This window comes from Scleropages formosus, chromosome 23 (assembly GCF_900964775.1).
Source record: "Scleropages formosus chromosome 23, fSclFor1.1, whole genome shotgun sequence".
Taxonomy (NCBI): domain Eukaryota; kingdom Metazoa; phylum Chordata; class Actinopteri; order Osteoglossiformes; family Osteoglossidae; genus Scleropages; species Scleropages formosus.
The window spans coordinates 1,398,022-1,424,010 of NC_041828.1; the positions used below are offsets into that span (position 1 = coordinate 1,398,022).

At 47.3% G+C, this 25,989-nt stretch overlaps 2 protein-coding genes across 4 annotated transcripts; one reads left to right on the forward strand and one right to left on the reverse strand.

The window, feature by feature from the left end:
- Positions 1–437: 437 nt before the first annotated feature.
- Positions 438–12,754, reverse strand: ago4 (argonaute RISC component 4). 3 transcript variants are annotated; one of them, XM_018747895.2, is made up of 18 exons: positions 12,543–12,754; positions 8,334–8,505; positions 8,128–8,248; positions 7,682–7,863; positions 7,147–7,283; positions 6,926–7,060; positions 6,663–6,750; positions 6,298–6,445; positions 6,079–6,198; positions 5,832–5,960; positions 4,604–4,737; positions 4,237–4,421; positions 3,240–3,399; positions 2,395–2,710; positions 2,120–2,254; positions 1,927–2,028; positions 1,633–1,832; positions 438–1,313 (listed from the first exon to the last, which is right to left on the reverse strand). In XM_018747895.2, exons 1-18 carry the CDS (start codon positions 12,559–12,561, stop codon positions 1,205–1,207), a joined length of 2,592 nt encoding a protein of 863 aa, XP_018603411.1. In that variant the 5' UTR covers positions 12,562–12,754; the 3' UTR covers positions 438–1,204. The 3 variants fall into 3 exon arrangements, with proteins under 3 accessions (XP_018603411.1, XP_018603410.1, XP_018603409.1); XM_018747894.2 differs by having other exon boundaries at positions 4,604–4,752; XM_018747893.2 differs by having other exon boundaries at positions 5,799–5,960.
- A 763-nt stretch (positions 12,755–13,517) lies between these two features.
- Positions 13,518–24,568, forward strand: clspn (claspin). Its single transcript, XM_018747892.2, has 24 exons — positions 13,518–14,002; positions 14,591–14,729; positions 15,011–15,348; positions 15,524–15,688; positions 17,070–17,123; positions 17,221–17,293; positions 17,393–17,495; positions 18,089–18,606; positions 18,861–19,052; positions 19,326–19,495; positions 19,569–19,738; positions 19,971–20,023; positions 20,645–20,832; positions 20,969–21,521; positions 21,738–21,828; positions 21,972–22,059; positions 22,143–22,240; positions 22,452–22,613; positions 22,718–22,839; positions 22,948–23,081; positions 23,169–23,292; positions 23,390–23,463; positions 23,571–23,732; positions 24,325–24,568. The coding sequence occupies exons 1-24, from the start codon at positions 13,967–13,969 to the stop codon at positions 24,439–24,441; spliced, it is 3,924 nt and encodes a 1,307-aa protein (XP_018603408.2). The 5' UTR covers positions 13,518–13,966; the 3' UTR covers positions 24,442–24,568.
- The last annotated feature ends 1,421 nt before the right edge of the window (positions 24,569–25,989 follow it).

The following is a 25,989-nucleotide window of genomic DNA, read 5'->3' on the forward strand; positions in this document are numbered from 1 at the left end:
CCCCCCCCCCCCCCCCCAACAAACACTGACATTTGACCCCACCCACCCACCCACCCTCAGCTACTCTTCACTGTTGCATTGCTGATGGTCTGAAAATTGTTATGGTAACATTAAGAACAGCAGCAGCAGCAACGACAACAGCAATCTACTCTAAAATCCACTAAGATAGTCACAAAAACATCTTATATTAAACTCTTACAAATCTGATTTGTTTAATTTATTTATAAATGCATAAAGGTAAAAGGAGAGTGCCCGTTTATGTTTCTGGCCCCGGTGGTTAGTGCTGGCAGAGGCGAGAATTGGAGGGATCGTGGCGCAGGCCCTCGAGGACAGGGATGTGTACGTCTGAGCTGTACCTGCATTTGTGGCCCCACCGCAGCACTGCCACACCCCTCCTCCACCTGGCCGAGCTTGTAAAGTCATCTGTTTACATCTGCTTATATGGTTGTACATATCTATATTTCATTTATTTATATAGATATATGGAGATTAAAAACATTAAATCTGAGGCATTTACAGCAGTTAACTCCTTAACCTGCCTTTACAGTCAAGTGGCCTGCAATGGGACTAATAGACACCTCACACACTTTCTACAAAGAGGACAGGAAGTGGTGTGAAGATGCAGGTCACTTTGTAAGAGACAAGGAAGGAGGTTTGAACATGGTAAATTGTAACAAAACTGAAAAAGATTGAATACATACAGTAATCTTTCACCTTGTTCTAGAACTTTCTCCATGTACAAGCAAGCTCCCCTCTAATAATAATCATCAGCCCTGTTGGGCTTGAGGTAAAAAACAGACAGGAGTCCTGGTTAGCTGTGAGGATGCGATTGGCCGACTGACTGGCGCTGGTTCACTTGTACTCAGTGTACGTTTAAAAAGAGAATAAAAACACATTCAAAACAAAACTTAAAATGGCTCAATGGGGTTTTCTTTTTCTGTGCATTAGAAACCAACGGTCTCTCAGTACAACTGAGAATCCTGGGACTGCTGGTAAAAGGTGGCTCAGCCATTTAAACTGGGCGAGACAGCTAGATCCGCTGGCTTCAGAACTGCTTTGGTGCAGAGATGGATACAGAGCTAAGAGGTACAGATAAATAGGAAGAGTTGGAGAGAAGGAACAAAGGGAGAGGAAAAAACTGGGGGGAGGGCGGTGTGGCAGGAGAGAAGGAAAAAAAGTGAAGACGTCACCACCTGTTGGTGATTTAGGCAAAGTACATGGTGTGCTGGGTATCATAGTGAATCTGAACTGCTTTAGCCAGAGCCTGAGGATCCCGTCCATTGCTCTGGCCCGAAACATGACTGCCCTCGGCACTGAAAAAGGAGGAGAAAGAGGAAAAAAAAAAGGGTGTGAGTCAGCATGTTACTATGGCAGCCAGAACAAGGGCCCTCAGTGTCCCTCCCTAGCAATGCTTTCCTGTGGCTCACCAAGTGTTCTAAAAGCATCCTCAGAGGATGTCGGGACACAAAGGCCCATGGTTCTTTACATCTCCAAGGTTGGCTCATCTATTTAAGCTCACCTCATAAACATGGAGAAATCATTTGAAAATTGGAGGACTTTCAGTTGGATTGGAACATCCAGGTTAAAGGCGGGGACTCCTCCTCGACTAGCGGCTAAAACACATCCCCTTACCTGTCATGGTCCTTATCCACCAGGTGGTAGCGGGCACGGAAAGCGACAAGCCGGGCATAATAGGCAGGTGCGGGGATGGAGACGGAGCGGGTGCAGCGCACATAGGTGTGGCACAGCTGGTAGGTGAGCAGCTGCAGCTCGTCCGCTGTGAAGCAGTTGTCATCCCACAGCACATGGTAGTGCGATGGCCGGCTAGTGCCCTGCAGGGGGCGTCAGAAACGTGCAGATTGGTTACTGCTAGCAACTGAACACACAACTGCTGAGGACTAGAGCCACCTGGGAGGCTCAGCTCACCTGGATGCCAGCATGGCTGCACAGATAAAAGTCAAACTCGGAGGGGTGTGTGATGGTGCTGTCCACTGTGGTGCCTGCCGGGACGTTCCCGCTCTTACCCACCTACAGAGGAGAAGCAATGATGACATGGGCAAGGTGAGTAGGATTGGCATCTCAACAATGAGACCACAAGGCTAGGGGACGCAGAGCTCACCCGCTCAGCCTTATCAGAGCAGAAGAGGCGCGTGTGGTGACGCTTCTGCACCACGATATAGGTGATACCCGGCCTGTAGTCTTCCTCCAGGCTGATGCAGGCCTTGCGGATGGCGATGAGCTCTGGCCAGGCCACCTGCAGGGAGGGTGGACATCAAGCTTTTGCTGTGAGTGCTGGGGAACGCATGAGCGCAAACAGTATGGCTGACTACAAAATACACCATGCGTCGAAGTGAAGACATAGGACTTAAAACCGAGAAGAAAGGACCGACCCACCTGCTTCATCTGACCCTCGGAGACCCCACCCCGGTAATAGATGATGCGCGTGGGCTTGAAGCGCGTGGACTTATAGAACTGGATGAGCAGCTCGCGGACCATGTTGGTCAGGTCCTGGATAACCTCCTGGCTGAAGAGCTGCTCCTGGGACAGGTCCTGGCGAGATGTCTGCACGCGCACTGTAGCACAGTAACGGCTCGGGTGCCCATCCATGCTCCCCACAACTGCCGCGATGGATGGCTTCTTGCCATCGCCAGCTGGTGGGTGCGTCACATCTGCCCCCAGGAAAATAACCGGCTGCTGGAACACAGAGGGTCTGCAGGGGGAAGAAACGCAAGAGTCCCGATAAAGGCCTGGAAACTGGGAATGTACCAGTCCAGGTGTAGAATACAGCACACGTGGTACAAATGACAAGTAGTAAGTGCGAATACATCCTCCCCATTATCCTCCATTACACTGTAAACCACCCTTCTTTTTACTTCACTGTTGATTCACCATATAGCATTTAGAACTGGAGCTTAGTTTTTATTTTTTAGCATTTGTAAGTTACACTTTAGTATCCCTTCATGTTAACAAAAAAAACAAAACAAGGCCCATGTTATATTTTACCTCATGCTCAGTATTTCCAGTACTGTCCAGAGTAACTGATACTACATGAGCTGTTAATGAAACCTAGAATGAATTATGACTTTAGTTATCTGGTGTTTGTAAAAAGTACCTAACCTGCACATAAAAGGATCCCACTGTACTATAGAGGCAGGGCTAAACTAACTTCCAGTCCTAGCTGTGTTCATTGAGATGCAAGTGTACACAGGTGTGTGAATGTGAGCACACAGTAAATGTACCTCTGATGTGGCACCAGAACATTGTTGATGCCACCCAGCTTGGCATTGATCTTGAGGCAGAGGTTGGAGAGGGTCTGCGGAGAGGTCTTCACCACATTCTTTACCTGGACACACTGGGTGGCCATGCCAAGCAGAGTGTCCCCCACACGTTTCACCTCGGCTGTGGTAGGGGACAGGAAGAAGGGAAACAAACCTCACAGTTAAGAGAGATGAGTAGCCTGGGAAGACACACATACAGCCACCAAAGCAAATAGTAACCTTTCATTACTATTTGCAGAAAGAGTACTTGAACAGAGGCATAAGGCAAAGAAACAAAAAGACAGTTGACTATAAACTGGTGTAGTATTATCAATACTTTTTAATAATGCTTTAAATATACCTGTTGGCCATGGAGGAAAGGAACAAACTCCCAAAAGTCAAGGGAGGGGGGGAGAGAAAAAAAAAAAAACCCTCGGGGGGGGGGGGGGGGGGTCAAAGTACCACTGGCTGCTCCCTCCCTCCTGGGCATTATAGATTAATTAAGACTTCAAAATCAGATTACAGGTAATAATGGCATTGTTGCTCTATGGTAGCTTCATTTCTCAGTTCAGCAAGGTACGTCTTGTCCATCATCTTCAGACAGCATGGGGTGCTTCAGTTACTTCCAACTCTGGGGTGCTTCTTATTTCCAATTTAGCTTTCCGTGCCTTCATTTAGCTGATTCTTTTCTCCAAAGCGACTTACACTGTTAATCTTCCTAGAATTACTTACCCATTTGTACAGCTGGGTACTTTTACTGGAGCAATTTAGGGTAAGTACCTTGTTCAAGGATACTACAGCTGGAAGTGAGATTCAAACCCGCACCCTTCAGGTCCAAAGGCAGCAGCTCTAACCGCTGCGGTACCAGCCGGCTCTAACTGCCTTCAATTAACACCAGGGATGATGGAGACTGGGCAAGACAAAAATAGTAACTGATAGGATGCTCAAGGACAGGGCTGCAGGGAGGCATAAGACCTACCATAAACAGGAGTCTTCCCTGGCAGGATGACCACAATGAGCTGCAACCCCACATAGGATAACTTCAGGTGCTTGAACATGGGCTCCACGCTGTCAGCACCCTGTGCATACTTGCAAAAGCATGGCTGGCCCTGGATGGGCATCCCCGCATCCTTCGAGATCTTTCGCAGCTGGTCGGTGAAGCTCCTGAAAGGGGGGGGGGGGCGGTGTCACAAACGAGACCTCTTACACAGGCAGGCCATACAACTTCAGCTTTTCCCCAAGCTACAAAAAAGTTCATTCAATTATGATTCCAGCCAGATGCCATGGAACAAACTCCAAGCCCCTGAATCCCATCCCATCCAGAAGGCGAACTGCTTAAAACTCACTTGAGCAGGTCCTCCCGGCACTGCTTCTGAGGGGCGAAGCAGGCGACGGCCCACACCTTGATCTCAATGCCAGCATAGAACTGCTTCCCCCTCATGTCCCAGACACCCTGGTTGGGTGTGGCTACAGTCTTGTTCTGTAGAGAGAGTGCCTGAGCTCTTAGTCAACCACTGCACTCCTACAGGACACCACAAACACAGTGAAGCAATCCTGCCTCCTACAGGACACATCTGGAGGAAACATCCCAGGATGCTCTACAGTCCAGGGTGTGGCTGGGATTAAACAAAGCACAAGACCCAAAAAAAAAAAAAAAAAAAAAAAAAAAAAGGGGGGGGGGGGGGGGGGCATCAGCTTGAACTAATTCCAACATTAGAACTTTTGAAACAGTTTGAGATCCATTTATAACACATTAAATTTTTTTTCACCAAAAATGTGCTACTTGTATAGCAGAGTTTAAAGGAAATCTTAGCTGGATTGTTCTGGCCTCGGGGTCTACATGTTGCTCAGCAACTTGGGAAGCATTGCAAAGGTATCAAGTGTTACAGTAAACAAGGATTTACCATTTCTTTGCCCAATCAGGAATTCTAGAGAGATGCTGTGATTTGTACAACTCATTTGCCTGTATAGTTTTGGAATAAGCACCAAAACAAGTGCTACTGCCTATGGAGACCCAGAAACCAAGAGCAGAGTCTGCCTAGATGGTTTGTTTGAAGCAACAGTGATCACCACCAGCTGTTTGAACAGAAAAGCAGCAGCAAATGGCACAAAAGTTCACCTTGCAGCAATCACAAACACTGCAGGGGGCAACAGTGAGACTGTTACACAGCAGCCCAATTGGACACACTTGTCCTGTTCATTCGAAGCCAATTGTCCAGAGTATCAAAAGAAATTCACATAACATTCAAATCAGTGTAAAAGGGCTATGGTTAAACGTGTGACCGTAACAGACACATCTTGTTTTTCAGTGGTCTGCTTAAAAATTCTACAGGCTTCCTTTTGTCTGCAGTCCTACGATGGTCACAAAACAGCTTTTGCCACTAGCATGGGCAGGACAGCAAGGCCAGCCCTCTTGGCCAAGGCTGCTGTGTGGACAGTGTCATATTGCACATCACTCTCAGTAGTCCCAGTTGACAACCCCCCTCCCCGTATGTCCCCCCCCCTCCCCGTACTCACCCTGTCCCGCGTCCCAGTACTCACCCTGCCACAGTCCCTCCCAGTCTCTGTACTCACCCGGCCCCCATACTGCAGCATGGGCGCTGGGAGGACCCGCCCAGTCACCTCGGTCATGTCGTTGTGCACAACGATGCCGAACTCTTTCAGGTAGGGGTCGGGCCCGCCCACCATGCTGTTGCTTTTGACCTGAGCAAAGCAAAGCAGAAAGGCAGCTTCATTGCTTAAGATCAGAAAGGTAGATGTCAGAATGGGGATGAAGAGGGCTGCTGCAGTTCGCCTTCCGACCTCAAGGGGGAGCACTCACCAGCCGGCTGATCTCCTCTTGCCTGTCGGGAGCCGAGCGAGCGGTGGCTTTTATCATGGTAGACGTCTGGTTATCTGTCAGCTTCTTGATGCAGCGTTGTCCGGCAACAATGTTACACACCTGAAGAGAGGGACTTTGATTAGCAGACCATACATCAAAGCACAGTATTCAGAACCTAAGGACAGCGATTCCAGGGTTGAGACGGCACTTATGGCTCACCTCTAAGGGCAAGTAGGTGTGTTTCTGCTCCTGTCCCACCTGCAAGCATGGCAGGTGGGGGTATTTGAGCTGCAGGCTATACTTCTGCTTGAAATACTGAGCCACTGTGCACTCCATGGCTTGTCCGTTCTCCAGCTGTAGTGGAAACCTATACACATAGGTTTAGGTTCACAGCCAAGTAGGCAGCACCATAACGGTCCATAACTGGTGTTAATCTAACAAAAATCTCTTCATACATTAAGTTCATCAGATCAGTATAAAATGCCCATGTTTTGCCAGCTTTGTACCAAGTGGTTGAGAAAGGACAATAAATGGAGCAGATGATGCAGAGTCCATTTCTGACACCTCTGAAACACAGTACTTACGTCTGGTGGCTGGCGGGACGGCGGGTGACGTTGCACACGCGGTACTTCCTCTTCATTTGTCCACAGTGTGTGACCTCCACCTTCAGCCCTGCAGACAAACAAGAGCCATGATGAGTGTAGTATCTCAGCTACACAGATTAAAGGTGGTCCCACCAGAAACAAAGGGGGGGGGGGGGGTTTCTAAAAGCCGCCATTGCAGGTGTCCACGGGAGCTGCATCCTCACCACACAATTACAATGACTTACCATTATTTTCCCCCTCACCTCGGATCTCCTTGGTGAACTTAACACGCTGGGAGTCCGTCAGTGGTTTGGTCTGCTCATTGATGTTCTGGATGTCCAGCACCTCGCACATGAACTCAATCACAGGCTGGGCGCGATAGAAGGCAGTGGCTGACACTGCGAGGAAGGAACACCATGTCAAACATCACCCTTTCCACTAACGGACCATCACAGGTGGGGCTGGCTATAGCTGAGGTGCTCACCATCGATGTTGAGCATCATGTTCCACATGGCTGGACGGACAGACTGGTGAAAGCCAAACCACACCTCTCGCCCCCCACCAAGAGGATGGTAGTACCCCTCAGGAGGAGAGAAGAAGGATCGACCCACAGGTGTGTACCTGGGCAGATAAAGAAGGAACTAGAACATATGTTTTATATTCAAATTGTGAACAGCTCACACGTGAGCAAAACAAAGATGTGAGGAGGTATGCCTGTGAGGCAGGGTGGAGCATTCAAAAGCTATGAGTAACTTACAAGAGGGAGTGGAAGTCCATCCAACTCAAAGTCACCTTCACTACTGAATCAAATCAGCAGAAATCCAACTTTCCTCAATCTGCTGTCCTATTAAGTTCCAAGTTTGACAAAATCTCCTGTGCTGTTCTTAACTGCCATCTATCAGCTAAAGCAGTAAAAGGTTGTTTGCTCTACTACAGTCATTTCTGCAACTCCACATGTTAGAAAATGGAAGAAGTTTGCAGATGACCACCTGTAAACATAAGGAGACAGTTTAAAGTACCTCATGGAAGGAAGGTGCCTGGTGATGACATCCAGGGCCTGTACAGAGTCCTCGGGGACCTCATTCAGATGGCCTGACAGCGCCTCCAGAAGCATCTGCAAGCTGACCACAGACACCCACTGCAGGGACACCTTGAAGGTCTGGTCCTTGCCCTCCCCAGGCAACGTCACCTCCAGGTCCACCTGGGAGCCAAAGTTAAAAGTTTGAAAGGGAAATGGAGAAAGGATGCTACCAAAAGGGAGGGGGGGGGGGAACCAGGGGCACCATTTCTAGAGATGAATTTTCAAATCAAGAGATACCACTTCCTGGGAAGAGTTTGCATTGAAAACTTTACTCAATTTTTTGCCACCATCACACAAGCAGTCCAGTGATCCCTGGTCTGAAACAGGCAAGTACATGCCTGAGCACAGAGGTGGCAAGAGCGGTTTGTTGGGGGCCCAACTCACTCTGTCTCGACCGATGGGAAGCGGATGAGCCGTGTACATATTCCTCTTGCCATCATAACCAGGCTGACGGTCACCAAAGATCTGCATCTTGAAGTGCCTCACCATGGTATCCACAACTTCCCTGCAAGCCAAGCCGAGTAAAGTATGAAATCAATCCTCCCTTACTCATACAACACTTGACCGCCCAGTTCTCGATAAACAATTACCTGTTGACCCTGCGGGGCCGCTTCTCGGGCTTGATGTCAATGTCATAGTGATAGACGTCGATCTTGGGGATCTGGACCTGGAAGTGGTTGGCCAGCAGACGGATGGGCTTCCCCACAGTGCCCAAGCCAGGACGGCGGGGGGGCTGGAAAAGGGAGGCAGGAGCAGGCGGGCCTGGAGGGAACAACAACATGCGTTACAGAGGCACTCCGAAAACAACAGAGCAAACTGCACAGACAAGCAGACAGCTTCCTACTGGACCAGCTTGTGCTGATAGCTTGTCCACTTATCCATGTTACGAGGCTGCAGCCTCCACCCACTTCAACCCACTCCGTGGGATTCACACCATGGGGGTCCAAAACCACACAATGTTCACCAACTCTCCCCCCCCCTTCCCAATTATCAAGCAGAGACACAAACACATAGACTCCCAAGACAAAAGGCAGTGTGCTGGACCAGATGGGGGCTGAAAATGCGAGGGGGATTATGCATAGAGCAACATGTATACATTCAAAAGGAAGCTGGAACGCCCTCACTCCTCCAGCCAATTAGAACCACCTAGTTTCAGGTGTAAATGGATCTCACAGGGTTTGTCACATGCGGAGACGACCCAACTGCAGGAGTCTCACTTGCAAAAAAGAGCCCCTGAACGGGCCACTTGTGACCTGAGCGGGGGGGGGGGCTCACAGGGAGTCGCAGCCACCATGCACCAGTGTGCTCCAGTTAGCAAGTGAAGCGTAATGGGGACAGGACCCCCCCTCATGGTTCATCACCCAAGTCTCCCACCAGAGCCTGTTCTATATATAACCCCCTGGCTGGCACCAAAGGGTGGGGGGGTGCAACATTACTGGTTAAGTTGGCTTTGATACCAAAACCCAGAGAATCAACTCAGACATGGACATGTTACAGGAGCCCTCATGACATATAAACACAGCTCAGAGGGGTGAGCCCACAAGGCTGGAAGAAGACTAAAATGCTCAGGGGGTGGGGTGTGTGACTCCTAGGACTTTACACAAATTCCAAAATCAAATAAGTATGTAGAAAGGTCCCCTTAAAATTAAATATAAAAAAAAAGCCTTTAATGTTTACATAGCCCAGTATCAAAAACAAGAACATTTCCCTTGGGCCTCATGTTTTAGCACCTAATGAATGAGGACCAACGAGCTGATACCGTATGTACCCCACAGTCTCTTGGCTACAGTTGAGAACACGTCTATCCCTGCGGGCCTGCTCCGACACGCAGCTGAGGGGCTCGACCGCAGAGTAAAGGGCACTTGGCCAAGCGGTGCAAACCTAATGAGGCACACAAGTTGGGTTTATTTACAAGCATGACAAAGGAGTGCCATGTGAGATTTCAGGAACCGCAGCATCACAATGCATTCCTGCACTTAGAGATGGAGAGCCTGGGGTGTGGGACAGAGCAGCAGGACACCACACCCCCAATGGGAAGAGGCTCTGCAACACTCTTTAGCACTGTTCTCGCGACCACTACCGGTTAAGTGTTTGAGGCACATTCTGCTGGGTCACACACCGGCACACACATACTGCAGATCCCTCTGAATCTCCCTCCTTCCCACAGGAGGATGACTGGAGCAAGAACCCAAGATGCAGTCACACTCCTGACACTTGACTGGGTTGAAGTTGTAGAGTGAATCACACTTACTGCTGTGGAACCCTTGAGTAAGGGTCTACTGCATTTCTAGCAGAAATCACCTAGCTGTACACATGGGTGAATAATATTAATAATCTTAACACTGCAAGTTTCTCTGGAAAAAGTGACAGTTAAATGTACATTATTCATTTAGCTTATACTTTTCTCCAAAGTTACTTATTCATCCATTTATGTAGCCGAGTAATTTTACTGGAGCAATTTCTAGGGTAAATACCTTCCTCAGGGGTTCTACAGCCAGAGATAGGACCCGAAGGTTGCGGGTTCGAATCCACGACTGCACTACCGGCTATCCCTTACGCAGGCTGTGCATATGTTTGAGTACTACGAACGTGCAGCACGCGATACTAAAAACCTGATATTTGTCAATTATCACAACCACCCTCTTCAAGAATGCCACAACATGCAGGTTTGTAAAGCTGTTACACCAAAAAGTTCTTATACACCGAAGTTCAAAAAAAGTTTATACAATCAAACTTAAGCATTTCACAAAAATGGGCATGCCACTATGACATAACAGAACACTGGTAAATGAGAATCACTCCCACAGAGCCCAGTTTGTTCAGAACACAGCCCCAACCGTGGACGTGGAGAAAATGCAAACTGAGCAGACCCACAGGACAACTCAGACTACTATGCAAATGATGCAACACTACTAGATGACACTAATGTCCGTTCCTCACACCACAGAAAGCGTGTGTACATGTGCTAATCGCTCTGGGGACAGAGGGCGTGAGTCAGGAAGTCAAGGCACAGAAATACACAGCAAGTAACAAAGCAGCCAGGATTATCGTCTGCACCGAGAGACAAACAGGCCCTGGAGGATCATGGGACCGAGTGGGAGCGAACATCCTCAGCCACTGTTACCACGTCTTCAGAAAGACCTGTCAGCCTCCAACCTGTTGAGTCTGAAAGAGGGATACGGAGAACTCGATCGAAACAGAGCGCAACAGCGGAGGCTCAACCGCGTGGAGCAGCCCTTCGATACCGTTCATTTGGGCAATTTAACTACGAGTAGGAACATGTGGTGTGTCCTCTACAGCAGCCCAACACCCAGCCAGGGTGTATTACTAATCATTTGTTTACTTGTTTAGCAGACACTGGTCTCTAAAGACTAAAGCACTCATGACACTACGGACAATAACGGGAAAAGACCTGCACACAGTCCACATACCTACCGAACCCAGACACTCAAGCCAAAACATCAGAAGTAAATACATATGCAAGCCCACAGATTCAGCCTCACCTCATGATCTGGGTCAAACTGCAAAGGGTGAATTTCATCAAACTCCTTTGCTTGTAGACCAGGAGAGGAGATTTGATTAAAATAATCAAGCCACATTCACACCCCCAAAGGGAACCTTTACGTGCTTGGAAGCCTGCTACTCATCCATCCTCCTTAAGAACATGAAACATTCAAGGAAATTAGTGCAGAAATAGCCCAAGCTATTTGGGCAGATAAAAAGGCTACTAAAAGAGTGCGTAATATAGATAGGTTAAGAGAGACAATTCCAGGAAACCACAGTGAGCAGTTAGCCTGTTCTGCTGTTTGGACTTTCCTCAAATTTTTTAAAATATTTCAAGAATCACTGGGCAAGAAACAGATGGAGGCCCCACAGCTGCAAGTGACCCTGAAGAAAGTGCACAGTGTTCAGGTGTAACTGCAGTGTCCTGAACCCAAACAAAGGGCACAGCCAGGGTCCACCTTCCACCACCACCACCACCACAAGGTTTGTCATTACTGCGTTTCAATTCATGGTATTTAACATGTACAGTCAGTCAGCAGGCATCCTGCTACTATATTTCGCGTTAATGCACTTTTTAAAAAAAAATCTGTGTGTGTGGGACGCTAGCGAGTCCTGCAGAAGCCAACGTGGGAACGCACGTGTATTGTTGTGGTTCACAAGCGCAGCTGATCGCGCGCGCGTAGAGAATCGTTACGTTTTTGCAAAGCCAGCCGAACGAACACCGTTTAAACGACACATCGCCGCTCGCTCTGTTTTTGTTTTGCGCGCGCGCGTGCGCGCGCCGTCGGCTGTCCGACAAAAAGAGGACATCCGGTATCGAAGGGAAGGGGAAAAAAAAGAAAAACACACACACATAACATTCCTCAAAAACAAATACATTTTTTGCCCTCCGAATATTATACAAGGCACCTTCAGCCAGGGTTAGCGCTGCCCAGCCCCACAGAGTCCCGACGTGGAAGGAAACGCCTCCAGACACAGAGCCTCGACACAGACACAGACTCAGAGGGCCGAACGAACGGGGCTGCCTGCCGCCGCTACTGCTGAAAACATCCAGCCCGAGAGAGCTGCGGTACCCCGGGCAGGACTCAGCGACGCCGACTACCGAGCGGGGCACACGGAAGCACGACAGTGTCGTCGACACCGTGGGCAAACCGCAGGGCACGGACAGGCCACGAACGGCTCGTTTTGTTTGCCTTCCCCGACAACAAGGCCCAGCCATCCTCGGCCCACAGTGAAACCTCATCCCGGATCGCCCCGCACGCCACAAGAGGCGTCCCCACCGAGCGCCTACTCACCGGGTCCGAGAGCTTCCATGGCCGAGGGCTCTCTCTCCGTCTCTGTCCCGGCCTGGCGGCTCCGTACCGACACTGAAATTGGGGGCGGTATCTCGAAGCTGAGGGGGGCTAATTTAAGAAACGGAAGGGACGCCAAGCTGTCCAACACTCTTTCGGCAAAACGTCGTCTTCTGTGTAATTTAAAGAGGATCCGCAGAAATACCAAGTGCGCACGCGCGACGAAGCCCAAACGAACCGCCCCCTATAGGTGTGCAGTGGTTGTGGGTGATTTAAATGGGACGTGTTCATGTGAACTGCGCATGCGCGCCCGTAAAGGGGCTAGCAGTTTACCTGGAATTAGCGGCTATGGTTTAATAATATTTTAGTCTTTTTTCATTTGTGTTATGTTTTACATTATCATGTTCAATACATGTATACAGTTCATAACCGTATAACTTTAGAAGATGCAATTTTAAACTTTAGTTCTAACCAAATATCTCCACTATTGATTATTTTTAAATACATCTTATCTGAATGTTGCTGCTCTCTGTTTTGTATTTATATTTTTCTTTGTCTTTGGCAACATAATCAAGTTCCAAAGAACTGATAACAGAAATGTTGATCGGCTTTGTTTCAAGGGACCATCTCTGCGTCTGCCACCTGCAGAAAAACACGTTCGTGACGCCAGTCGTGGAAATACAGTATATATCATACCTCTTATTAAAAGAGTAGAAGTCTTTTTTTAAGAACCAAATAACTTCCGTTATTTTATAGGTATCATTTTAACTATTAAGACATATCGCAAATTTATGACAAATCAAATGCGTAGCATTATAATTACTTGTAATTGTGTCAATTTCTTCCACCCAAATAGCGCTGTATAAAAACTAATTTCTAAGAAAACCAGACTGTGCTGTAACTACTAGGAACTAAAGCAGAAATACAGGGCTGTGCACTATACATACAACCAAAACTCAATGCCATAGGCACAAAACGTATTATTTCAGTGTTTAAAGCGCTCTCAACCTACTCGATTCTGATTTGTCTTCAATAGATCACATGGGTAGACCCTTCCAATCAGAGTTTACTTTGTTGAGCATTCGTTGAATAATGAAGTCACACGTGATTGGTTTCTACGTTAGCGCTGAGTCAATTGTCCAATCAGAATGCAAGACTAGGCTGACAGACGTCTGATAGACAACAGCAGCGGTCGGCGCGCGAAAAGTTGAAATACCTTTTTAGTCGAGGAAACGGGCGGGAGACAGAAGACATATATTTGTCAATGTTGTATTCTTTGGTGAATGTTCGGTTTAAACTTTTAAAACAGATGCTTGGTGTTTTATAGAGTTTTTGTTTGTTTTAACGTAACCTTTCTGAGATTTCGGTCGTTTTAATGTCGGAGCTGTGTGTGAGTAGTGCAGACTGAGGCGAAAGGCGCGGTAAAGATGAACGTGGCGGTTCTCCCTCCACTCGAGTCCCAGGTGAGTTAACGTCTGTTTTCATGTGCCTTTCTCTACAGATCAAAATATAGATGTACATTGTTCAACATAACTATATCCAGCACGTTGTTCGGCTAGACAAATTGTGTTTGCAAAAACGGCTAATTGGCCGCGTTGATGTCGTTGGCAGCCTCAGTGAGTCCAGAGTCAGTCAGTGGTTCCGGCGGCGGAGAAATCATGGCGTCGGTCGGTGTGCGCGACTTGCGCGCCGCGGGCCGTTTGAAAATGCTTTTCCTCTCCCCCCCCCCCCCCCCCCCCCCACATTTTCCTAGTGAAGTTAGGGCCAGGTTAACTGTGTATTCCAACACCAAGCATATTCGTGTTACAAACGCCTCGCATGTGCCCTGAATCACTGAAACACACACAGCATCGGGGATTCCTGTATCGATGTAGGCAACAATCTGAGGACAAAATTGCTCCCTGCGTAATTCACACTGACTTTTTTTTTATTTATTAAAAAAACTGCAATTACTATAAACACCATGGCATGAGCGGTATGACTCTCTTCATGGCCCCATCTCTATCCCCCTCTCTTAAGCAATATGTGTGTCACTGTGCACTGTGTCCCAGGTGGAAGAGGCATCAGGATCAGCAGCGATTCAGGCCACGGACAGCGATTCGGACAGCGGGATGGGTTCCCCCCAGGACGAGGAGGCAGCACAGCCATCCAGCGTTGGTGATGAGATGAATGGTAGTGGAGCTGAACAGGGTGCGTGGCCCCATGTCCCTGGTTTGTGCTGGTTAGACACTTTGGTGGTTGAATGCAATGTGATCAAAACTTGTCTTTCTATGGTGTGGTAACGAAAGGAGTCAATGGCGGTAAGGGTATCTCATGAGGAGACATTGGTAAGTTAGGCTCAAGAGGAAGTACAATTTATTTAGTGCATTTTGCACAATAGCCATGTGTTTTTCAGACACCTGCCCTGAATGTAATGATTCGCACCTGTGCAGTTCATACATTATTACCCAGTGCTTTACATTTTTTGGCAGATTCGGATGATGAAATTATAGTTAACCGGAAACCTCGCTGTCGGAGAGCCCTGAAGGACAGCGACAGTGAGGAAGAGGAAGGCGCAGGCATGGCAGAGGCTCTTGTCTTGTCTGAATCCAGTGAAGAGGAGGGTGGAACTGCCAAAGATGAGATATACCATGCAAAGGGCAAGAGGACTGGTCACCTGGCGCTGGAGAGCAATGACAGTGAGTCAGACAGCGAGATGGAGAAACCCCAATTTAAGGAAGAGGCAAAAGGAGAGAGGTCCCAGCATTTCAGGGACAAGGGAAGGAGACTACAGACAACGGAGAGAGTGAAAAGGAAGGTGAAACCTCAGGTGAGTAAGATTTGCTCATGAGTGTTGAGATGTTTGGGGTGGGATACATTACATGCATCTTCACTCCCCTTTCTTTTGTAAATGCTCCTACCCTTCAGGTTGGTTTGTGTGGTATAGGGTTTGACTGTCTTGCCTAAAGTCTTTACTGCCATTCACACCCTTTTTCTGGTTCCAGCCTGAACCTCTGACCTCTGCCTTCAATGACAGTGGTTGTCTCCTTGGAGACAGTGATCTTTTTGACACTGGTCTTGATGAAGAAGGGATTGGGCTTGAGGAAGAAGAGGCAGAGTCACTAAATGCAATCATGGCTTCAGTGAAAGAGAAGGCCAAGAAACACAAAGTAAGTCTCGTCATAATGACATCCTCCTGAGACGCAGTAATAAAAGGGCTTCTGATGTGCTTCAAGAATATTGTCCAAGCCTTGGTGCATATAATGTCCTCTTTAAAGTGTGAAGTGTAGTCGGCATTGTACAATTTGTACTTTTAGAGGACAGTCTTCAGAGTGCACCTTGAAAATTAACAGAAGTGAATGGCTTTTGCTCAGGAGGATACATCAGTGAATGCTCATATCATTGAGCGTATTGCAGCGTGTAACTGCTAAAATGTACTTTGTGTGATTTGCTGGCTGGTGGCAGCATATTCTTTGCAACAGTTATCACAGTCTAGACTACCAGGTTTTAATGAGCTGAGGGTTGGCACATGGTCAGTCCCAGGGTTTTTAGGGGTTTTGGTTCCATTTGAGATCTTAATCACTCAGTCTTGATTGGGGTTTTGATTGTGTTGCATAATTCAAATCATATTAAGCCAAATGTTCCCTAAACTCCTTTTCAATCGTGTAAAGCAATTTATTTTCAAACGCTTACTTTTGGATCTCTACTAAGAAAGTGTTCTGTTTATTTTCAGATTATTAATGTATAAATCCATTTGCATGCTATTGTGCAAGGGAGAAAGATTACATTATCACTGATTTCTTCACGTGTTCAGTTTGAGTCATGTCACATAATTTAATTATAGTTCCAGATAAAGCTGAATGAGTTTTGGCTTGAATGAAAATACTATACCAAATGGTCCTCAAGGTTCTGGGTTCTCTGCCCCTGGCTTGTGCTTTCATCTTCATATGTAATGTTCAGCCAGAAGTGTGTGACCTGTAGAAATCTTAATGTGTTTTTGCAAGACTTGGATAGAAGTGAGTTTTTTCCTTTCTATTCTTATTCTGTAGTTGTTGTAGTTTTGCTTCCTTTTTTGGCTGATTTGCATAGTTGGTTTTGCTCTGTCTGGAATTTGTAAGTGAAGTAGTGATTGACAGGTTCTCAGAAAGGAGTGCTGGAGTGAACAGAGTTAATAGTTTGGCGTTCTGTCCCGTCTTCAAACTTTGGGTCTCTCCCTCTTTCTGGTTTCTGTTTTGCTGGGTGATGTATTCTAGTTCTTGTTTTGATGAGACTATTACCAGGGATAAGTTCTTGTTTTATCATTTATTGTTGTATTTTTTCAAATGTACCTAAATTTAAATGTCAAACTGAAATGCATCATTAAGAAGACTTAATGCAATATTTGTATCTATATTTTCGTTAGCTTTATTACCGCATAGTAATAGTTTCACAGTATATTTGCTTACTGCTGAGCTCTGGTACTGCATCATAATTTTTAATGCAGCTATGTTCCTGTGATTATATTGCTGCTGTTAAAATGTTTTAAATCTTACAATGTTGCACATGCATCAGCCAGGACTTCAAGATGACCAGGAGGAAGAGGTGGAGCACAAGCCACGGTGTAAGGTATGGTGACTTTTCTGCAGTATTTTATTGGTAATTACCCTGCACTTAAGGGCAGGTTTGGTAGGAAGAATTTCTCACCCTCATATGTCTCTGGCAGGAGAGAAAGGCAGCTCTGATGAGTAAGGAGGCCATCAGGCAATTGCACAGTGAGAACCAGAGACTGATCCGAGGTTGGTGAGCTGGCTGCTTGGTTTGATCCGTCCCTGTGGCATGCATGGCAGGCATGTCCCTTTGATAATTCCTTAAACCTCTTCCTTCTCACCCCACAGAATCTTCTTTAGGGTTGCCCTACCACATGCCTGAACCCAAGAGCATTGACCAGTTCTTCAAGAGGCGAATCCGTCCCCAGGGGCCAGCAATGTCACTATTAAAGTATGCACTTGTGAATCTGTCCTTATGTTAGTGTATTGAGCTCTACAATGGGTAGCATAAGTTCTCATCTTTCAATAGTAGTACTGTGGTAACTAATTATGTTTGGCAGTTTTTTGTAATGTGACACTAGTAGATGACATAATGACTATTGCCTTGTAACCTGAAGGTTCTGTGTTCCTGCTGTTTTATCCTTCATCAATGTACTTATAATAAATTCTTCAATAAAATACCCTGCTGCATAAATGGTTATTGTAATTGTATTGAATATCTATTATAAGTCGCCAAGTAACGTTAACAAAAAAAGCTTTTGTTTTTCTCGGTTAAATGTATTGTCTTTCTCTATGCCAATTGGCAATACAAAAGGCACAGTCAGTAGTCTTACTATGGAATAGTATTGGAGGTTCTTACAGATTTTTTTTGTGGAAGCTACAAAGTTTTGAAGTATTGTCACTGTTCTTGGATGGTTTAATTTACTTGTTCCAATTTTTAGCGGATGGTTGGTGTTACTTTCCATTGTAATGCCAATATCAGACACCTCTAAATTAATGGTTGATTTGCCTTTTTTCCTCAGTTTTTACCTTTTGGTCTTTCAGGTCACAGAAGTACCAGTCCTGTCTTCTGGAAGCAACCTCATGTTCTCAGCTCAAACTGGACAAACAGCTGGTGTCAGCAGATTCCAGTTCACCTCAGAATGGGCCTATTGAAACTGTCCCAGAGGCTGCTGATCCAATGACCAGTGCTTCGTTTGCCGAGGACCAGCGCACTTTAGGTGCTGGCAAGCAGCCTGCATCTTTGGATTTAACTGGAGACTCGTTTAGATCTGAACCAGCTGGTCTGCAGCAAAGCTGCTCAGAGTCCATTGCGCCAGCACTGGCACCAAATGTGGATCAGAGCAGGATAGCAGAACCTCCAGAGCAAAGCTCTGCAATAGCACTCGAGGACAGAGAAGGACCTGGAACTCAGGACCCCGTCTCACCCCCAGTAGAGACCAAGCCCCGAAAGGACCGTCTGACTCGTCTTCGGGAGCTGGGACTCGACCCACCACCTGTGCCTAAGCTGCATGCTGACGATGGGGCCTTTGTCCACTTAGACACCCCCCATGTCAACCCCGGTGAGAAAATGGCTCTGTGCATTTGTATCACACCACTTTTTGCCATCAGACTCAATTCTGTCGGCAGCTACTTGGGTAATGTGTGCCAGCAAAAAGTGTTATCAGACAAACTAACTGCACCAATAATTGTGCTTCTGCATCCAAAATTCTTCTCCTGATGTTGTACCTTGTTCTGAGTTGTATGTTGCTTTGGAGACAACAGTCTGTTAAATGAATAACGTGAAATGCCTGACTGTAGTCCTGTGTCTCCCTAGCTTTGGAGGCCCTAAAGGAGCGCTTCCTGCGACAGGTACAGCCTGTGCCCCGCCCACAGGGAGAACGCTCTGTGCACATTAGCATCGTACGCAAGGACAGCAGCACCCCATCTGGACAGGAGGAGCTTATTGAGGACACAATTATGTTCTCTGTTGGTGGGGTTGAGAAGGAGGTTGTGCACACCAAACCAGGTCTGTTGTCACCCCATTCTTTGCCTGCATTTGTTCACAAAGAGATTGACTCCTCATGGAGAGCTATAAAGTTTAACCATGTTCAAGAACAAGGATTTCTAGACTCAGGGCTATGGGCCCCTGCTATGGTATGCTGGTTCAAGATACCAAAACTGAATTACTTCTGAAAATGCACTAAATGTGATATCATGGCTTTCAGCTTAGCACCTACTTATGTATGGTCATACATTTGTTGGTAAACCTCCTCCTCCTCTTTCCTGTGTCTTTATACAGGTGAGAAGTTGATGCTGCTGAAGTCACGTTTGCAACTGGCTATGGCTCAACGCCGGCAAGCAGAACGGGAGCGACGGGCAGCCCTGCACCGACTTGACAACGAGGTCTGTGAGGAAGAGGAGGAAGAGGAGGCAGAGATGACAGACAACTCTGATGCTGAAGAGGAGGAGGTGACTGATTACCATCTCTGATTTAAATGCCCTTGTCAGTTTTTGTTCGTTGTGCTGTAACATGTCTCTGTAGGATGTGAACAAGTTGCTGGGAGATGAAGAGGAAGATGGTGGTGGTGCTGATAACTATGGTGATCAGAGAGATGCAGATCCCAGTCAAAGGAACGGTTCTCACGCCCTAGATCTCTTAAACACAGACGGCACCCTTATGCTGTTCGCTGGCAGCTCTTGCTCTCGGACAGGGTAAGTCTCTGTCTCTCTGTCTCTCTGTCTCTCTGTCTCTCTGTCTCTCTGTCTCTCTGTCTCTCTGTCTCTCTGTCTCTCTGTCTCTCTGTCTCTCTCTCTCTCTCTCTCTCTCTCTCTCTCTCTCTCTCTCTCTCTCTCTCTCTCTCTCTCTCTCTCTCTCTGTGTGTGTGTGTGTGTGTCCTACTCAGTTGGAGCCATCCTCTTCTATTGCTATCTCTCTCCACTACAGGGATGGGGTAAAGAAACTTGAACCAACGGGACACAATGGAGATGTCAAACTGGGTAAGCATCATTTATTAGTCCATTTAAGGTTGTTCTCTGGGGAGAGAAAAAAAAAGCTCTAGTATTTATTGAAATGGTTACATGAAGTTCGACCCAGTACATTAAATTATTTACAAGTAGTCTTCGTGACACAACTTAAGGCAACCCAACCTGGGCTTATGACAGCAGCCCCATCAGCCTTACTATGTTATCCTTGAGGCCTGATGTTTGGTTTTAATGTCTAAGTTTTATTGTTTGTTTTTTAAATGAGGAACTAGCAAATATTGTGGAACAGAAAGGAAAAATTAAAAAAAGATGCAGAAATGAATAATAGAAAATAGTGCTGCATGAAGTATAATACTGTACTGTATTTCTTTTATATTAGTATTTCAACATAAATAATGTGAAATTGGTGAAAAATATAGCAAAGCCTAGGTATAGTGTGTGCTTACTTTATACATTCTTGTAGTTTATATTATACAGGATAAGAGAGTTTGTGGTTCACAAGTCTAAGCATGACAAAATCATCATAAGCTGAGGACTTGTATTCACCTTTCTCTTAGCTGGGAACTGCTGAGATAGGGTAATGGTGCTTATCCTGTTTCTTCAACTTGCCGCTCAGTGGTGCGCTGTACCTTGCAGGGGAAGAAGATGATTCACTCTCCATGGCAAAGGACAACAGCCACAACAGCAGCTTTGAGCTCACTGGCTCCATGATCCCTTCCTACCAACCTGTCAGCCGGACGGCTAGGAGGAGTGTATCTAACGGCGCATTTCGTTCACCGTCGCCAGGGTTCTACAGACCTAGTTTCCTGGGCTCAGCTTCCAAGGTGAGCAGCCCACCTCAGTTGGATTAGCTAATAGGATAAATGTTGCAGTTGCAAGCGTGAAAATAAATTCAGAATGAGGTTACAGATCCCTGTACTAGGTACTCACAGTGAAATATCCTGTCGTTTTCTGTTGCAGAGCTCAGGTAAGCTTTCAGAGCGCTCACTGTCACTCTCGCTCCCTGTGGAGGACTCCCAGGACCTGTATGGTCCCCCTTCTCCCAGCCAGGCAGGAGTGCTGGGCATCGGTGGACATTCTCAGGGACGTTTCTCCTTAGAGGAGGACACGCAGTCACAGCTGCTAGATGCAGATGGTTTCCTGAACGTGGGACCACGTATCCAGCCCCACCCCCACACTGTCCACTGCCGTCTGTTGTTGCCTGACAGCCTGGATGAGAATGCTATGGATGCCAACATGGGTGAACTGCTGGGGCTCTGCTCTGGAGGGTTTTCTGCCACCGGACAGGAGGACACTGCACCAAGAGCGGACACCCAGGAGGAGGCCGTCGGAGAGCTATTAGGGCTCTGTTCAGGGAGGTTTGCCACCACTCAGGACAGTTGTGACAGGTCCAACGGTACTAGTACGGAAGTACCATCTGCGGCAGCAGCCCCAGGGCCCCGAAACAAAATCAGTTCGGAGATGGACATGGACCAGCTTCTTGGGCTCTGCTCAGGCAGGTTCACCACTCCAGGTGAGTCCCGCCTGTCCTGCTGGCTGTACTCTTATTGCATTCTGAATCGGTGGCCTTTTTAGGCCTGTTCTCACTTTTTATAACTTGAAGTTCCGTTTTCCTGTTTAGTTTGTGCTTTTTGTCAACTGACTTGTGTAGCTCAGTGTTTTCAGCAGTTCAGGTTGTGTACCTCAGCAGGAACCTTCTGGATCTTGAGTTATCTTCTCCTCCATTCAGATGTGTCACCTCATCGCCTCTCAACAGGAGACCCACCTGTGTCCACTGATCCTAGTCCCACTAAACAGTTGCCATCCAGTGCTCTCAGCAGGTACTTTAGTCATGTCAGATTTCTGCTGGGTTACATTGTTTTGAGTCAAGTGAATGAAAATGGCCCAAAATGTCCCCATGTGAACAGTAGCTGGAGGAACACAGTTTAAACAGGCGCTGACATGTTCACATTGTGTGTTTCAGAGAGGAGCACAAAGAGGGTGAGCAGGTGGAAGAGGATGAAGACTGTGAGTTTCACTTGCTCTCTGATGTAGATAGTCTGAGTGATCAGGTGAGTGGTGTCCTGTATCCCAACGTTTCTGTGTGTGTTTGGGTCATGTCGCTTTTCCCTTTATTCATTTATTTAAATCCCAGGAGGGCAGTGTGAAGGATGAAGAGCATGAAGGTGGCAGTGGCGAGGTAGATGAAGACCAGGAATCGGTGTTTGGACAATGCAAAGGAAAGAAGATGATGTGAGTGCAGCTGATTTGTAGCCTTTTACCTGTATATGGTAGATCAGCTGAGATTTTGTTTGCTGGTATAAAACCTCATTGGTGTGACTTTCTCTCTGGCATCCAGATGGGAAGTTCTGTCTTTCTCTCTGACCAGACCAGCAGTAGCACTGAGGACTGGTGATGGCTCTGTAACATTGTGTGGTTAACAGCCTAAACTCTGCACTCAAAGGCGCATGGAAGAGTTTGTGGAGTCAGAAGCTGAGCTCTCTAGCAGCGACCTCGACAGTGGTGATGAAGAAGAGGAAGGGGGCAGCGAGTATGAGGAGGAGGAGATCACTGAGGAGCTGCCTTCTGATGAAGAGCTTCAGGATCAGGTCAACAAGATCCATATGTGAGTTACGTCTGTCACTTGCGCACACACAGGTTTGCTTGGCATGGACACACACTGGCAGCAGTGTCTGTGCCTGTGTGATGCAGTCTTTTGCTGTCTTACAGGAAGCAAGTCCTGGATGATGACAAGCGTCGCTTGCGCCTGTACCAGGAGCGTTACCTGGCTGACGGGGACCTGCACTCGGATGGGCCGGGCCGGGCCCGCCGCTTCCGCTGGAAAAACATGGGTGAGAGCCTGCGGATGGGTAGACTAGCAGCACAGACCGCTTCTGTGGCTTCCGTGTTTAAATCGACTGGCCTTTTGATGGTCTTGCTCTCCTTCAATGAATATATAGACGATTGGTTTGATATTGGGGGAGATGGAGATGATCAAGAGGAAGAAGAGGATGAGGAGGAAGCGGAACTCAGCCAGGCGGAAGTTCAGCGACGAAAGGAACGACTGGAGAGGGAGCAGTGGCTTCGGGAGCAGGTTGGTCTGCACAGCGTGCATGTGTCTCTTCAGTCTGGGGTGTCGCACACCTCTGCCTACACACTGACGGTTTTCCTCACAATCCAGTCGGAGGCAGTATCCAAAAAGGGCAGGAGAGAGGAAGATGACGATGACGAAGAGATCACGGAGGAGGATAGTCAGTTTATGAAGCTGGCTAAGAAGCTAACAGCTAAGAAGTTGAGGCCAAGAGGTGAGAGAGCTTTAAACTGACACCCTGCTCTCCCCTCTTTCTCGGCCGTTCATTACCTGGTCCTGCCCAACTCATTCCTAATTTCTGTCTTCCACAGAAGCTGCTGTTGCCCCCCAAGGAAAAGGAGCCCCAGTTACCGTCCTTTTCCAGAGACCCTCACAGACCAATGTGGTTAGTTTTGCCTACACACCTCACGTTATCCATAAGCATGTTGAGTATCCAGCCTTCACCTTTGAACTCCCCTCTCTTTTTTTTTTTTTTTGTCTCCCTCACTGCAGGTGAGGAGGGGTTCCCTACTCAACCAGCCCCGCACCATCTTGCAGAAGCTGGCCTCCATCTCTGAGGGCAACCCCTGTGCCCCACGGCACTCCCGGGGTTTTCTCTTCCAAACCCTTTCCCCAGAGAAGGAAACTGCTGCAGCTGAGCAGCCCCGCGCACGGGTAACGTGCTCCTCACCCCATGGGGGGGAGGGGGAGGGGTGCGGTCTGGCATAGACCATGAACCTTGTTTTTCTGTTTTCAGGAAAACTGTAGTAACCAGACTGTGCAGTAGGTGGCGCTACAGTCTAGCGTTACAGCAGGTGTGTGAGTGTAGTGTGTTTCAGAGGCCGTATATGAATGTCCTCAATCTCTTATGTGTTTACTTCAGCCGTCTTTACCCACTTGCTGAACTGGAAAGAGGACAATGTTTATACTGTGACTGCTCTGTGGAGGTTTTTCCACTGCATTTCAGCTTGTCTGGCAAAGGTCTGATAGAAGCTGCTGTTCTTAGTTTTTTTTCCCTCTCTTTGTCTTTGGGTGCTGGTACAGGTTCTTGTGAATTACTCATTTGTTGTTGGTAGTGTACAGTGTCTCGTGGCTTTTTTTGCCCCCTGTTGAACTTCATTTTAAACCTTTTTATTAAATACTTTGAAATTCAGATGAATTTCATGCTGAGCAGGGTGTAGCTACTGTTACTATCAAGCAATTATTAGTCATACAGGCTTAGGTAGAGCAGTGATGTAACACCACTGAGTGTGCTGTCTTTCTACAGGTGAGCAAGAGGTCCCAGCCTGAAGCTCTGACTCCTGCAGCCAAGCGCAAATGTCCAGAGGGGCTGCAGAAGACCTGTGAACCCCAGAAAAGCATCTTCTCTTTCCTGGAGAATTAGGTGGATGAGCTCCAGATACACTCCACCCTCAGCGTCAGGGTTGACCACACAGGGTCATGTAGTTTGTCTGTTGAGGGTCCTATGTTAGCAGAAAGGTGACGGTCAGCACACACACACACACACACACACACACACACCCGTTCTCTGTGAGCTGTGGAACATGAAGCACAGGTGTTCCCATTGTGTGGTTCACCAGCAGTGCTTTATTTTTATTATGTAAATATTTTGTCTCATTTGTTTCAGAGAAATAAATTAAAAGCATTTAAAGAACCTATTTTTGTGTTGTCCCTTTCCACCAGCTGACAGGTGGTTGGAGGTTGGAGGTCACTTATCTCCAGGACCTCCAAATGCTGAAACAATGCTCAGCTTACCTTGTGATGACTTCTTAATGGTTTTAAACAAGACTGTCCAGCAATGTGACGGAGGTGTATGGGTTAAGTGGCTAGAGATGTACCAGAAGGATCTGTGTGTCTGAAGAGTGACTGGTAACGTGACGTGTATCTCTTTACCAAGCTACTTGTACCTTCATTTTTCTAGTCTCTGTTTTATATGGAAAAACAAATAACATGACAGTCATAGGATGGGAAGAAAGCCTGTTCACATGGCTTCGTCTCTGCAGTCTGGTGCGTTCTGCCCCTGAAGGCAGAACAGTGCGGCCCACCAGCTGTAACTCACAAGAACTGGGCTGCAGCATTTTGGGTTTGTGATGATCAAAGGGTGTGTTCTGGGCCACTTTCAGGCCTTGCTCCGCTGCCCACTGAAACAAGCAGCATTTCTCGTCTCCTCAAGTGCATAGCCCATCTCCATGATGTTTAAGGTTCTTGTAACCTGAGCCTTTGGAATTGTGCTTCCAGACCTTGAACACACAACTGGTCATCCCCAATTCTTGCAGTAAATTACCTCTTTTTTTTTTTTTTTTTTTTTTTTTTTTTTTTTAAGGCGTTTGACCAAAGGGTCTGTGACCCTTGTTGTTCCTAGTTGACCATACCATGATGCAGCAAAACCACTTTTCCTCATGTTGACCCGTCATGTCTTTGCGGGTGACCTTCAAATGGTCAGCGGAGGGTACAGATCTACGATTAGCGTTCATAACGATAACATCAGCATGTTTCCTGAATTCACCCATCACTGATGCACTTGTCTAAATCAGTGCCCTCTGACACCTGGCATTAGAGGGCAGCTAGAGGTTTAGATGCTGATCAGCAACAGGATCTTGTCTAATCATCAACTACACACACACACGTTAGTGTCGCTGTGTGAGTGTGCAAAGGGAATGATGCAAACACCCTGAATATGTGAGCTGCAGCCATCTTTGAACCTGTAACCCTTTAGTTCGGCAGGAACAACGACGGCTGCTACCTTAAAGGAAGCCTGCGAGAGCTGAGGTCGGAGGAGGAGGAGCAGAGGGACGCAGAGCGGTTGCATCTGGCACGCACACCAACACGCTCGTGTGCGACAGCCGTGTGTAAATATAGCAGCTACCCTGTCGCTGTGAAGGCGGCTTTGCCTCCACATCTGGACCAACCCCCCCATCCTCTTCCTCCATCT

Coding starts and splice junctions, on each gene's coding strand:
- clspn (XM_018747892.2), top strand. CDS start 13,967: ATGAACGTGGCGGTTCTCCCTCCACTCGAGTCCCAG. Junction 15,689..17,069: donor AGAAGGCCAAGAAACACAAA/GTAAGTCTCGTC, acceptor CACATGCATCAG/CCAGGACTTCAAGATGACCA. Junction 23,082..23,168: donor AGCAGTGGCTTCGGGAGCAG/GTTGGTCTGCAC, acceptor CTCACAATCCAG/TCGGAGGCAGTATCCAAAAA.
- ago4 (XM_018747893.2), bottom strand. Junction 6,751..6,925: donor GTTCACCAAGGAGATCCGAG/GTGAGGGGGAAA, acceptor GTTTGTCTGCAG/GGCTGAAGGTGGAGGTCACA. Junction 3,400..4,236: donor AGGGAAGACTCCTGTTTATG/GTAGGTCTTATG, acceptor CCCCTACCACAG/CCGAGGTGAAACGTGTGGGG.